This window comes from Palaemon carinicauda, chromosome 5 (assembly GCF_036898095.1).
Source record: "Palaemon carinicauda isolate YSFRI2023 chromosome 5, ASM3689809v2, whole genome shotgun sequence".
In the NCBI taxonomy this organism is placed as follows: Eukaryota; Metazoa; Arthropoda; class Malacostraca; order Decapoda; family Palaemonidae; genus Palaemon; species Palaemon carinicauda.
Window position 1 is genome coordinate 178966948 of NC_090729.1, and position 15763 is coordinate 178982710.

Consider the following 15763-nt stretch of genomic DNA (forward strand, 5'->3'; position numbering starts at 1 on the left):
TTACTGCCATATTTCACAAGAAAAAATATTGCCATGGCTTAGGAGTAAGTCTAACACATTAGGGTGCAACTAATTTCTCATGCGTGCTAATCAAGATTAAAACCAGTTTTGAATGCAAATAGATAAATCCATTAGTCAAGCCACTTATTCTTCTCTACTGAATGAAAATGCAAAACTCTTCAAGTGCTTCAGGTACTCATACTGGTTCCTCCTCTACAACATAAAGAGGGAATGACCAGTTATCTCTGGAGTTTAAATAAACTCTTCTAAGAATTAGTGAAAATGCAGAATAGTTTAGCTTTTCCCTCGTAAACCAAATTATTGATATTTTTATCTACATATACATTTTTTTTTCAGACTTTTAAGTTTTTTGTTATGAAGCATTTTCTTGGATGTCTTTGTTATTTTGTCATTGTTCAACACCACAGGTAAAATTTATCTTAGTGACAACCAGTCTCCTCCAATTCATTAAATATAAAATGAGATGAAAATTAATTCTGTTATTGTTCAATATTACATGCTACTCGTAAGTAACCAGTCTAGCAACCTGCACAAACTCACTGATTTCAAAATGAACTAGAAGCTTTCCTTGTGTTAGGTATGGTAATATTCAATATATCAAACAACAGGTTAAATTTAGTAGGGTTGTACTTTAAACAGGCAACTGGTTTGCATTGTTAGATTTGTAAGTTCTAGTATTCAAAGCTTTTTTTCTTCTTCTTGAAAATTTAATCCCTTATTATTGCTGTAAGCTTTAGTTTAATAATTAATGATAGGAAATTAATATCAATTGTAAATTTTCTCCAGTAGCCCTCATCACTCAAGTATACACTAACACATTGTGGCAATCAACTCTTTCATGATAACAGCTTCCACTAGAGCCTAAGGACAAGGCTATTTAGATAAAATCCAATTTTTCATGTGCGGTTCCAATGAATATCTTGTACTGTTTCTTCACAAACAGTACAAATATTGGATTTATCAATTCAATACATGTATAATATACCATGAATACTGAGCACAGCACACACAAATTAAACATTCCATTCATGTGTGCACTGATCATGGTGAACAACACAAAGTTAGTATGGAAAATTGTAATAAAAAGGTAAAAGGAACAGAAGTAGGTATATGGAATCACAAGCAACATACTTCCAGGTTGACTACTGAAATACATTCCCATGCAACAACATTACAAACTAGAATCATACTTTATGGCTTCGTTTCCAATGTGAAAAATTGGAGAGGCCGAAGCGCTTTCTTCGGATGGATCGCGTTTATGAAGGAAATGGGCCATGCGCAAAACGGAAACAGGACGCCATGCCAAAACTCGCAAACGGAAAAGGAAAAAAATCGCAAAAAAGCGGCGACAGAATCTATATAACCTTTATACTTAGATGCTATTGCACTTCATATAATTACAGAGAACAGTTTTAAAAAAGTTAAAATTTTGCCGGTTTCCAAAATGTTTTTTGGATGAGAGGCAATACTTACAGTATATACATACACATTCAGTACCAAAAATGGAAAGAAAAGCAGAGCAATATTTGTCAGAGAAAGCGTTTCAAGCACAGTTGGACAGAATCTTAACAAGCCAGGAAGCTTTTTCAGCATTATCATTTTTACTACAAATAAGCATTCAACTTTAGCAATGAAAAGTTCTACAAAACACTAAGATCACTCATTTTCTTCCCTATCAAAGGAATTCTACATTGCAACACAGGTTATAACAATGAGAGCTCACCAAACTTCAATAAAAGAACTTTTACAATATGAGAACCTCAGTGATTGCAGAAATTTTCAACAATATGCTTAACATTCTTATCATCTCTTTTGCTGTAAACCATGTTAGTGATAGAAAAAACCCAAGAAGCTTTTTTTCCTAATTGAAGCACAGAACAAATAAAAAAAAAATTAATGATATATTCCAAGAAATGAGTTGTAACGTCACTGATGTTATTTTGGGAGACTTTAAAGTTCGAGGTGAATTGCCATTAAAATGTAATCTTTAGTATTACACAAATTTCAAAGCTATACGTAATGTTTACCAAATAAGTAATAAAAGTTCAGTATCTATGTAATGGTCGTACATAGTAAATAATCTTTAATAAACAATTTATATAAACATTAAAGCTTGTTAAATATGAGTTATTTTGGGACAATTTTCTTGTATATTAAAGGTAGGAACAGAGGCACAGTGTAAAATCCAGACGTCGGATGCCGTCCGGGAGAATAGAAAATCGCTTGTATCACCGGGAAAGACGCGAAAATACACCTCTTTTTTGTGACTGGTAATGTTCACTGATACTTTCTGTTATTTTCTGAATAAATGTTCGAAAAAAAATATTGGTTTATTTTCATGTTATTGAGAATATCACTTAGTACATAGTGTAATGTTGACGTCCGATTGAGATTATTCTCAATAAAATGAAAATAATTCAATATTTTTTGAACATTTATTCAGGAAATAACAGAAAGTATCTGTGAAAATTACCAGTGTCAAAAAAGTGGTGTATTATGGCGCATTTACCGGTGATACAAGGGGTTTTCTATTCTCCCGGACGGCATCCGACGTCAGGATTTTACACTGTGCCAGGAACAGAGCATTAAATAAAATTTCCTCACTTAATTTTCTAAGAATTGGAGCCTTTGTAGTTTGTTGGGACAGAGTGAAAGACCACATTTTCCAGACACAAGAACATCACCTAACCGAATGTTTCCTACCTAACCTAACCTAACCTAAGGTTCTCCACCCAACCTAACCAAGGAGCCGTATCCTTAGACTGCCATACTCTTACCTTACCCTGTCCCAACCAACTATATTCACCCCTAAGAATTTACTGACAAGAAAATACAACAATTCGCAGCAACCATTAATTACTGATGACGAACTGGCAAAAAAAAAAAAAAAAAAAAAAAAAAAAAATGAAAGAAAACAGTGACGCTACAATTCAGAATAAGCCAATACTCACGTACATCAGCAGCATGTTAGTTGCACTGGCGCATGCAGCAAGGGGTCAGCCTCAACACAAGCGAATGGGGGAGCTATCATGCAGGATGAGAATACTTGCGGAGTAGTTATACTTCATATTCTTGCTCCATGATGTGGTGTTAATGTGGGTGTTATTTATATGCTTTTCCGCGTTGTTATTTGTATCCAATACTTCCTCCCAAAAAGGAAGGGCTGACCAGGATACCTTCTTTTTAGTCTATTGTTTTATAATCACATTGGAGTGATACGATGTTGCAAGAGCATGTCTGTTGGATTTCTAAGAGGAAAGATATTCTTTCGTCTGGCTCAAGGAAGAGATCGAGATCATCTACTCCCATTGCCATCTTTCAGGGATCCTTTAAGAGGATAAGGCAAACAATCTCTATCTGGAACCATGGAGGAGACGTAGAACAACTTCCCTTGTTGCCATCTTTAGAAATCATTCAGTTATGAATTGCAACATCCATGAAAGACAATAATGGAGACTGTTTTTTTAGGATTATGCTAGCACTAATCCCAGTCAGTGTTGACTGCAGTCATCAAATGCTGTCATTCTGGAGTATCACTTCTCAAAATGTGTTGTTTTGTATGAGTTAAGCTGTACAAAATACTAGTTTATATAATTTCTGCCTACAAGAGTTAACATGGGATTAATTTATATTTTTCAATTTACAATTTAGCTATGGTAATTTACACAAAGCCAAACAAAACCAGCAGACCGAACCACACCTTAATAAAAAAAAAAAAAAAGATAAAAATTTTTTGGGGAAGATGTTAAGGTTGTTTAATAGAGACCACAAACAGATCAAAGAAACATGATTATATACATGGAAAAATATATTTCAAATGAATAGCTCTAGGGAGTGCATTGTTTTAAGGTTTAAACATTATCATATCGAATAATTCATTTGAATAATATACAGTATATATATATATATATATATATATATATATATATATATATATATATATATATATATATATATATATATATATATATATATATATATATATATATATACACCTTATTTATTTACATGCATTTAGTACCACCAAATATTTTACTTTAGTATATTCTTTGCAAATGAAGTGTACAAGTGTTCTTCTTTCTTAGTACGTCAACGATTAAAGTCAGTTAACCACGTAGTAAAATTACAAAACAATACCACTAATTTTCTGAGCAATTCAGATGAAAGACATCTCCTTCATACCAAGTTAAAGGCCACTTATGTTACAGGTAACAATGGATTACTCTCCATACAGGTAACACAATTAAGGTGGGAAAAAAAGGTTTATGAAAGTGTTAAGATGAGGATAATAACATGTGAGGAACGTGTTGAGAATTGAGAATTTCCATTGGGTTTTCGAGAATAACCACGAGGGGGAAGTGCACAAATAGTGAGGAGAAGAGCAAGGACTTACCTGGTACACATTCCAGCAGTGTTTCGTCACAGATTTCGTTACTTTCGCATGGTGGGGAGCAACCTTCTACGGCAGATAAAACTGGAAGATATAATAAGATAGTAAATGTTTGAGAAGCATAAAAGACTGATTTCAACTTTCGTGCATAATGTGAAAGAAAAACTGTTACTGGTTATCAATGCATGTGGATGGAAAACAAGTAATTTTAAATTTTGAACACAAGTATATTCTTTATTTTTTTATATGAAATTCTGAATCTCAAAATGATATTTCTAACAAAATCCAATTACATACATGTTCCTAAATCTCTCATAACTATGATAAATCTACTTTGGCATATGAATGCAGATCTAAATAAATCTTACTGAAAACATCTCGAAAATAAACTTAGAAAACACAATGCTCAGAAGACAAATGCAAGTCCACTTACTCATGGATGAGGTGAAGAGGCCGTCAGGGGAATGAACGAACCAGGTGTGTAGGAAGCAGGAGTTTTGATAAAAGAAAATGGTTAGATTCAGAGAAAATATTAACGATGGGAAAAAATTACCAAAGGGTGAGTTAATATTTGTTGCACCAATATCCATTAAAACCCCTGGCACTCTGATTTCTGTTAAATTTATGACATACTGCTAAACTGAAATTGTTATTATGTTATTCCACCAATAGTAAATGATTTGATTATTATAAATTGCTTATAAAGAGAGTCCAATAAAGAATTGTCCTTAAATAACTAAAATTAAAGGATAATGAAGTCAACAGAGAAATAATCTAAAAGAATCTACTTTTGAATATGAAAAACAGAAAAAGGAGGAAAATTACTAATTACATTCAAGGATAAAATGAAAATGATAAAATCATGATGAAAACATCTAAAAATAACAAGCAAGAATCAAAGTAAAATAATAAATACACACATGAAAATAACTGCAACAGAATTCAAGAAATACAGGAGAGTTAAGAGCATTAAAATTTCCCCAATTTCTCGAAAGGGAAATCAAGATACTTTCACCTTAAATACGTCCCAAGAAAATTAACCAAGAAAATTTTAAAAGTACCCAAAAGTTTATAAGGTAATGCAAGACATAAGAACCATTCTACAATTTCTATACCATAAATAACCTTGACTCAACAAAGAACTTGGAAGAAATATAAAAATAAACTTTGAATAAGTAATAAAACTTAGTAAATCTTTCTAACTACAGTAGAACCATCTTATGTACTAGGGTTGTCCCAGGCACTGAAAAGGTTTCTAGAATGAACAAGATCTAACGTGTATGATGTAAAAGCAAGAAAAACTTAAAAAAGATGAAAATAAAAAGTAAAACAGGATACAGGAGGCCTGAAGAGCTAGCTGAATACTATTTGCAATGGGTGCAGAAAATCTGATGTTCCTTACCTGGTTTACATGTGCAGCCATCACAGGTGAAACCTTGAGGGCATTCAGAAGTACTTGAGCATGTGCAAGCTGGACAAAAAAAATATATATATAAATGTGTCGAACAACAATACCGAGAAAGAGAATGTTGTTATACATTCAGATAAAATTACTTGAAGGGAAAATACATCCCAAAATCAAAATATTATATATTAACAGATAATTTGCAATTCCATAGACAAATAGGAAACTAAAGGAGAAGTGATATTGTTTAATATGTTTACTAAAGGTCATGTTATTGAGTAATATTAAATGTATATCATCAAATATTTCATATTCTGAGAACTTATTTCAAAATTAGAATAAAAAGGTATTATAATGCAAGATACTGAATACTAATGAAAGTAAAAAAATACCACTTATCAATAACAATTGGAAATTTACTAAATTAAAAAACAATAACTCTTCTGAAAAAAATATACATAACAAATAACGAAAAGAAATTATTTACTCAACACCAAGGTTTGGAAAAAAAGTTGGCGATGCTGAACATTAATTTTTAGTATTATAAAAAAATGCATAAATACAAAGGTCATTAGTGAAGTATTAGTCATTCTGAAGTAGAAAAGCATAAGTCACTCTTAAAGTAAGTCGTCATTTGTGTGTCGGCAAGATCAGTGTTAAGAAGATCAAGGTATTGTTAAATGTCTTTGTTTACCTGGAAGTCCACTGGTTGGTTTGCATTTGACCCTAGGATTGCCAGCATACCCCGGGGGGCAAGAGCACCTTGGTTTATGGAAGAGAGCCCGACAGTCAGCATTAAGCCCACAGGCCTCTGTCATGATACAGGGATTCATGCAGTGGCCATGGAAGCAAGCCTCGTCGAAAGAACAGTCAGCAGCTCGATGGCAGTTGTGGTCTACATAGTAAGTTAGTCATTTTTTTAGTAGGTAATGGCAAAGTCAGTTGAAGTTAGTAGTACTGTCAGAACTGGTGGCTGTAGTTATAGCTATCACAAAGTCATGTCTTACTTCCCTTAGTTTTATAAATGTTTAATAACATACTAAGAACAACCCCAATTACTCTGGTGATGAAGTAATTTGCATTTTCCTTTTATACTCATGACTTTATGACATTTATAAAAATTACCAACAGCTAAAAATTTGTCTGAAAGAATAGTCAATCTTTACTTCTAAAATCAAATAAGTTATTAATTGATTAACCTGTTTTTGTGCTATATCCAAAGAGGTGGAAAAAAAATGCTATTCCTGATGTGCATTTGATTCGTGTAGCAACTTATGTTTGAAAGTCAGCCAAAATGATGGACTGCATTTTTTTAATTGAACAAATGGTCTCACCAGTCTCCAAAGCAGCAACAGTTACCACATATGGCAAAAAAATTGCTGAGGTCCTGATTTTGTGTACTGTAGTGTAATGTGCTTATCATCTAGAGTCAAGCCTAAAACTGACAGATATTAATTTTTGAATTAACTAATATGAAATTCTATATTGTATTAAATTTATCTTGTCATTTACCAGCCACTCTCTCAGGGTTTTCTATAAATTCGTTAAGAGTAATATGACCATAGTTCAAAAACTTTCAAATTAGCCATGTCTCCTAGTTGGTCAGTGTACAGAGGGCAAAATTTCAACTATAGAGCAATATTTTTTAGAGAAACGGAAGTTTTGGATGTATATATTCTATATGGTCAATAGGGGACGACAATCTAAGTCTTGGTGTTTCGTGGCACAGTTCTAAATATTAGCAAGATGTTACTTTCCATTAGTAAATACTTTTTGTGAGTAAACCATTACCTTCCAGAATTATCTACATTTTTCCATCAGAAAACTATTAATTCCCAAGTAACCGTCAGTCTCACAAATGATCTGTTATTTACCGTAAGTAAACTGAGACTTCAGTGAGTAAATTGTCACTTTCCATATGAAATTAGTTACTTTCAATAGGAAACTGTCCTTCTCCATAAGTAATTTGTCAATTTTCATAAGTATCCAATACTTATCAGTATGGTAAGGATATGGGGCAAAGAATCCTATATACCTGTGATGCAGAAGGGGATATGATCGCGTGTTTCACATCGCTCTGGGGCTTGACAAGGGTTCCTGTTCTCACAGGGTGAAACACATTCTTTGTTGACACAAGCTTCTTCACTGGGGCAATCGTTATTGGATCGGCAGCCAACTGCAGCGAGGGGAAAAGAAACGTCTGCTACATGGCAATAACAACTACATTTGAAACAACAGAAGGACTCTTTTTGGGTAGATGGCTCCATAACAACATGGAAGATATTAATCCAGTTTTTTACTTATTTTTATTGTGGTGCAGGAGGACTTAGTTTTATGACCATAGTGCAATCTTAAATCTAAGATGGGATAAATGACATTTTTGACAATTAACATTAGAACTACAGGAAATGGGAATCTAAAAGCAAAGGAAAATGAAGACAGCTACTTGTTGCATATGCAGATGATGCTACTCTCTTTGCATCAATTCCATCTTCAGAAGAATTATAACCTAGTAGAGGAATAAATGCTTCCATATGGCTCATAATATATCCCCCATACCACGATAAACCAAAACCAGCTTCCGTATTTTAAAAACGGAAGTTTATGAAAGATATGAAAGAAAACTGGCTATAATTTTGCTAAGACAGATAAACAAGAGATAAACAAAACCTCTAAATGGACATAGATAATTAATGAAGAAATGGCTATATACAGCACTCCATCGCCATTGCAATAATATACACATTTACTAGTAAAAGTAGAGTTAAAAACATACACGGTATAGGGAAGAATGCTATTCCAAATATGGCAGTAACAAGTAAAGCATAAAAATGAAATAAAAAGGGAAACATTATAAATGAATAACATTCTGTATTGTGTACGATTATCTTTCTTATACTAAAACTTCACTGGAAATACAACCGAAAGAATAGAAATAAATTCATATAAAAAGTTAGTCAATAAGACAAATTGAGGCGTCTACAGACCTGTTGAGTCCCATGGCTGTAATCGCACATGGCTGATGTCTCATCCTTTAAGCAAATAAAGAACTAGAGCAAATATGATAAATATATGTACAAAGTTGAAGAAATGCTGAGAAAACAAAAAACATTAAATAAACAAGCACCCTGAGAGAAAACTAAAATTCTGCAATTCTTACCAACAACACACGTTGCTTCCCGATTTTGCACCTTGCAGTCTTCTTTGGCATTGCAGGGGTTGCGAGCCATGCATGGATTCAGACACTTCTCATTGATACATGCCAGACTGGGGAGGCAGTCCGAGTCGGAGCGGCACCCAGTTGCTGCTCAATTCAAGATTTATTGGTTGGCATCGCAAAGATTGGTTGGCACCAAGGAACACATCACACGATGATTTAAAAAGAGAAAACAACCGATTGACATGGATTCACTTGCAAAATTTCAAAATAGGCCACACCAGGTCAGAGCTTTGGAGTTATTATCTTGTAAATAATGAAATATCAGCTTTATTAATATAGTCGGAAGGGGAGTAAACCTGATGAATGGCTGACACCCATCGTAATTAGCCAATAACCATTGGCGAGTCAACAGAGGATGGACTGCTGTGTTAAGAGGGACCATTGTTAGTCTGGCATAATACTGGATTCAATAGAAGGTAGTTTCTCGGTCGTATATTTGAGCAAGTTGCAACAGCCACCATCGTCTTCACTACTGAATTATCTAGTTTTCATTATGTAATAAATGAATAAAAACGGCCCTAGAGAAACTACATTCTTATGTATCCACCTTAAGTGCTCTGACCTGTTGCAGAAATAACGGTAAAAGACAATGCGATGATTTCAATAGATTTTCCCCTCTTCATTGAACTAATATGTGAAAAGATTAAAGTTTAAAAAAACTACATATATATATATATATATATATATATATATATATATATATATATATATATATATATATATATATATATATATATATATATATATATATATATATATATATATATATACTTTTTCAAATAAACACAGTATATACCATTTCACAATCTTATGGAAATTTTTATACACCTGCACACAGTACAGTACGAAAACTACAGTATGGACATTAAATAACTTCATGGCTGAACAACCACATTTTGAAAACAGGGGATCAATTTTATTATTACTATTTCAGCATACTGATTTAAAGGAAATGCCGAGCATCAAATTTTCACAAACAAGTGATGTAACTAACAATAATTACTTGGTAAAAGTAATAAAAATGAAAACAAAAATCGATTTGATGAAAAGGAATGGATGAAGTAGAATTAATCAGTAAATTACGCGAAAAAACGGTTTTTTTTAGTCATCATAACACATTCCTGTTAATTTGTTAAACATCAATAATTTGATGTTTTCTTTTGGTAATAATGATGCAATAGGTCAACATTCTTGGTATCAATTTGTTAAATTTGTTAAGTCACATTCCATAATAAATATATGTTGGTTAAAACTGTTAAATAATCGGTTGTAAATGCTACAGTAAGTGGTAAGTTTAATCTGATGACAATAGTGTAGATTAAAATAAATTGTACTGTACTGTCTCCAATATGTTATAGTCTCTGAAATGAAAATTTTATTGATAACGATCTGTAAACCTGTAAAAATAACGTATAAACAACAACAACAATAAAAACAAATACAGCAAGACAAATAATACAATCATTGCAAGCACAACATTACAGTCCACAAAAAGCACAAAATGCAGAAAATCCATCATTGCATGCTCCACTAGCATAACGTAAGAGACTTCTTCATGCAATTAACGCGGCTGCTGGTTAATGTAATTGGTTCTTCCTCAGGAAGTGCCATTTTGCAATGCACAAGCACAATATGCAGTCGCAGGCTCATACAGTTGATTTAGCACAAGACAACTGATGACACATTTTCTGGCAGAGTACAACATAAGCTCTTCCTCATTAACGCAGGTTAATAAAGCACCATAACAAAGCTCAGATTACTTTGCAAAATAAATAACAAACATTGAAGTACAACGGCAAACATAATTAGTAAAAAAAGGATTACAAATATACCCAGCACTACAGGATCAACTTCACAAAAATAAAGCACAAAGAAGGTTTTAGTGCAGTTTCCCCAAGACGAAGGGTGAATCGTGACATCAACAGGAAGCAAGGTAGTTACGAACAAGTGTGGATATTCTAGGGGAAGCCAGTCCCTCATTTTACCGAAATAATTTATCTATAGAATCATACGTATTAAGATCTTTTTCTAAATATATAACAGTACTTGAAATTCATTAAAACTATGTATGGAACAGCAATTAACCCTTTCAATCCCAAGTCCTAACATAAAGAATTATTATTCGTCCCAGGCACTTATTTTGGAGAAATATTTTTTTTTTAATTTACTTAAGCACAAAACTGCTAGCCTAGAAATAGAATGCATACTATTGCATTGCTAAATAAATTTCATTTCCATTGATATATAATTCCACATATTTTGTAAAATTTAATTTGTGTTAACTATAAAAATAACAAAATTACTGAACATAAAATACATCCACTAGTACTAGAAAGAGTAGAAATGCCCTCGAGTAGAATGCCTCCAATGGAATTCAAAGACTTAATGCAATAGATGTATATAATCAAAAACAAAATGTTCACCATAATGGTTATATAACATACTTTTTAGTCAAAATTGTTTAGTATAACATATATCTGCTATGCTAATTTCTTCAGAAGACAAGATATACTCCCTCTAGAATGATCCACTTCTCTTGAGTGACAGACACGGAAGGCTGACAGGTTCAGATAAGTTATGACACATTCACACAAAAGCATGGTCAGTAATTAGTTTGGATCCTTCATTATCTGCTTTGTTGCTAATCAAAATCTAATTAATCATTGTTTGAATCCTTCTCACTGCTGTTGGGCTTATAAAAAAATGCAATAGCAGATTATAAAGAAGCCAGTGTACATTTTAGAAAAATAAACAAGAGAGTAGCAATGTACAGTATTTATATTGTTAGGGGATGGGGATACCAAATTTTTAAATACCCTGGCATCATATATTCCAGCACTATAAACACGTGACGACATGAAGCTATCAAAACTGCCTAAAACCTATAAAACAGAACCCTTACAGAGACCAACAACTCTTAGACCGAATACAGTATGATACATGGGTTTTGAATTACTGTAATGCTGTAATGATCACTAACTGAAAATTAAAGTGCATAACATATTTTTATGCTTTGTGTTCTGGTTGTTATGTAGGGTTTTAAAAGTTGTTGTCTACAATAACCAAATGTTAAGTTTCCAACATTATTGATAATCCTCACCAAGAAATGTCTCCAGAAGACTTTAGGGACAAGTACGTCAATAACTCTCCAGCAAACAGTTTACTTTTTATAGCATGAAGAGAAAAGCTTTCTAACTGATTCAAAGATTGGTTTCTTCTGTTAAAAAATGGAGAATCATTTAACACATTTCTGCAAAATACTCAAACATACAAATTTATTAAATTTTGAATTCAGATCACATATTACTAAACTGCTAGACTTATAAAATAGAGTATTTTGCAGTCCATGCAATGATCCTCGTTCAAATTCTGTCTAAAGAACACCAACCTTTGTTAACACTAGGGACATTTCCTTTATGCTAAAAGAATAAATAAATGTTTGTAGGTGAGTCTCAAAATACTTGACAGCAAAATAATATTGTAAGAGGGGAGGGGGAATGAAAGGGAAAACTAATATTCTTGATCAGCAGACAGCCAAATTGCAATATAAGATTTTAAATATATTTTAATTTATAAAAGGATATTCACAAACCTATTGTCATAAACAATCTATGCACTGCACTCAAAATTAATCTTGAATAAAATAGTACTAAAAAAATTTAGCCCATGTAACAAAAGATATTTTTTCATTTCTGAATGCTGAATAAGAATTTAGCATTTACAGTAAGACCTGCTAACCTTGAAGCTGGTAAAAGCTACACAAATTCTGGAGGGAAACACAGGGGAACAAATATTACCTTGGGGACATCGGGATCCAATTGCCGGGCCCGTGGGACACTGACAAGTTAGTCTATTGCTTCTAACAACACAAATGAACCCACTACCACATGGACTAGACACTTTACAAGGATCAGAACATCGATTTTGGATACACGCAAGATTTCGAGGACATTCAACACTGCTTGTACACGTCTTTGGACCTGGAGACAGTGTTTTAGGAACTGAAGGAGCTGTGGTTGTCGGGACTGTCAAAGAAAATTCAAGAGGGGTAGAGGATGGGGGATGACTAAATTCTACTTCAGAAGGAGGTCTAGGGGTAAAATCAATATCAGATTGTCGAGTTGTCGTCCTGGTGCCTGGTCTTTCAGAAGCAAACAAAGATGGAGAGGTAGTTTCTGGAATAACTTCGACACCAGGAGGTTGTGAAACAGGGAATACAGGCTTTGGTGTTGTATTTGGTCTTACTATTGGTACTTTGGGTCTCACTGTCACATGATCAGATATTTCAGGCCTTGGTGATGTCCTTGATATTGTAACAGGTATTTTAGGTATCACTGTCCCTTTCTCAGATATCTCAGGCTTTTCCGTAAATGTATCAGGCAACCCCGTTGTGACGTCAAACAATTCAGGCTTTACTGGTGCAATAACTGGTAATTTTGGTTTTGATGTTGTTACTGCTGATAATTCTGTCTGTGGTATCTTGGGTCTTGAAGTGGGTCTTGTTGAAACTTTTGGCTCTTCAGGCATAGTTTCTGTAACTAATATATCAGGAATTCTGGGAGACGTCTTTGTGGTAGTCTGTGGTCTCTTAGTTGTTACTATTAGTACCTCTTTCTCTGATGAAGGATGTTCATTTTGAAGTGTTGTTGTCTCCAGTGATCCAGGCCTTGAAGTAACTACTGGTGGTCTACCTTTAGGCCTTAAAGGTTTTTCAATCAGAATTTCTGGTCTTTTTGGAAAAGGTGATGGACTTGGTGTTACACTTATTTGGTCTTCACTTCTTATGGTTGAAAGTATGTTATCAGGATATCCTGGTGTTTGCGAACTAAAAGATTGTTGCGGAGTTGTAAAGCTAAAATCTGGTGGCAGTGAATGTGGCCCTTCTGGTGTTACAGGTTTTTGTTTTAGTGTTGTCACTGTTTGGATTTCTGGCACTGAAACAGATGGTTTTTGACTTGTAGTCTTGAATGTGTCAGGATGTTCAAATGGCAAAGTAGTTATTTCAGGTTTGCTTGAGGGAGATACTGGTGTATATTCCTCTGTGACAATAAGTGGAGTCTGACTGGCTGGTATATCTGGTTTAAAGGGGGTTGTTTCAAGTTTGGGAGGTCGTTTTGATGAAACACTTGGCGTTTTGGTAGTTCTGTCAAAAGAAGAAAAAGGAGGAGGAGGACTAGATAAAGATGTCTGGGGTAGTCTGGGAGTTGAAGTTGTAAATTCAGCAAATGGTTGTTTAGGAGTTGAACTTAGTATAGGTTTCTCTGGAGTGAAAAATCCACTTATTTTTGTAGGTTCTTTTGGTGCTAAAGTTTTTCCTATATCTGAAGATGTGGTAGTGGGTTCAAATGGTAATGATGTATCTTGACAAATAACATGAACTTTATTATCAATATTATCTTTCTTTATTTCACAATTATGTGTCCCACAAGCTATCTGGCAAGGGTTTGTACACTGTCCTTGGAGACATAAGAATGTAGTTGTGCCGCAGTCTGCATCAATGCGGCATAACGTCTTCGCGCTTGTGGTGGTTGTGGTGGGATTGATGGAAGGGGGAGTACTAGTATCGGTGTCTGCTGGGACATGCAAAATATGGAAATGAAGTATAAAAAGTATAATTGAAGAATCTGTTATTGTTTCATGTTTGTATTAGCATAGATTTAAATGAAGGAGTGTCAGCTGTCAGTCAATGTCTTTTCCTTTGTTGGATAAGTTAATAGGTTATTGATATTTCTGTATTCTATACCAATTTCTTCATGTACTGTAAATTAAACTGATGCATGAAGTTTGAGGTATCAAACATAAACTGTAAAGTATGTATGACTGTTAACTAGTATGTATTTTTTTCCATTGATTCCATTAATTATTTGTATTAAAATTGTGAGACGTAAGTAAAACCAATTTCTTATTAGTCGAGTGAGTCAGACATTAGTCGATGTGGCTGACTAGTTAAGGAACTATGGGTTGAGAGGAAAACAAATGCTGATGAGAGGGAAATCTTTCTGGTCAATAGTTACCAGTTTAAGACTTCATGCAATAGACAGAAAACTTGTTACAACATAGAATATGGTGTATTGTAGGAACTGTAGCTTGTTACAAAAGAAATTGAATGTGTGAAAAAATGCACTTGAATAGGCACACAGATAACTATTTCAAACAGATTAAAATTGAGGGGTGAATTTACATGAGAATAAATTTCTAAGCTTTTAAAACATTCTTGTAAATGTTAAAGATAAGAGCTTATAGAGGGTGAAAACTAGAGGGGAAACAAATAGAGTGCTGAGTTTTGGGATGCTAGAAAGTTAGTCAATAAACTGCTTTTCTATTGATCAGATCGTGGTCTGACCAAGCACTTGACTGTAAGATCCATGACCTAAGGCATTAAAAATTCCAACATAGCTTCAGAAAAATAGCAAGAGGCAAATCTTTTGCAGTTAAGACTGGAAAAAAATTTGATATATTACTGTTTCCTTTATAGGCCACCAAATATATAACCAGGTAGTTACCTATTTATATAGATGTCCTAAAATCATCCAAAGATTACCATTTAAGGCCACTGAAATACTTCATTTTTACTGGTATATGATACAGTATTAAAGATTTGTAATATGTTAAATCTAAGGAAACATATATGTTCCATGTTCCAGCAAGCTTTATATGATAACATGCAAAAGATGGACTCATCTTACTATCTTTCAGTTAAAGGAGTTCATGCCAGATAGAGGCAATG

The 15763-nt window shown here is 33.6% G+C and overlaps 1 protein-coding gene across 1 annotated transcript in view; it reads right to left on the bottom strand.

Moving 5' to 3' along the window:
* Positions 1–15763, bottom strand: part of LOC137641274 (uncharacterized) — a gene marked incomplete at its 5' end in the record, with an annotated part of 145611 nt that overhangs the window by 100903 nt on the left and 28945 nt on the right. Inside the window, 5 exon segments of the mRNA XM_068373702.1 lie at positions 4415–4495; positions 5814–5882; positions 7852–7992; positions 8977–9120; positions 12834–14609. Of these exon segments, the coding sequence (XP_068229803.1) occupies positions 4415–4495; positions 5814–5882; positions 7852–7992; positions 8977–9120; positions 12834–14609 (2211 nt within the window).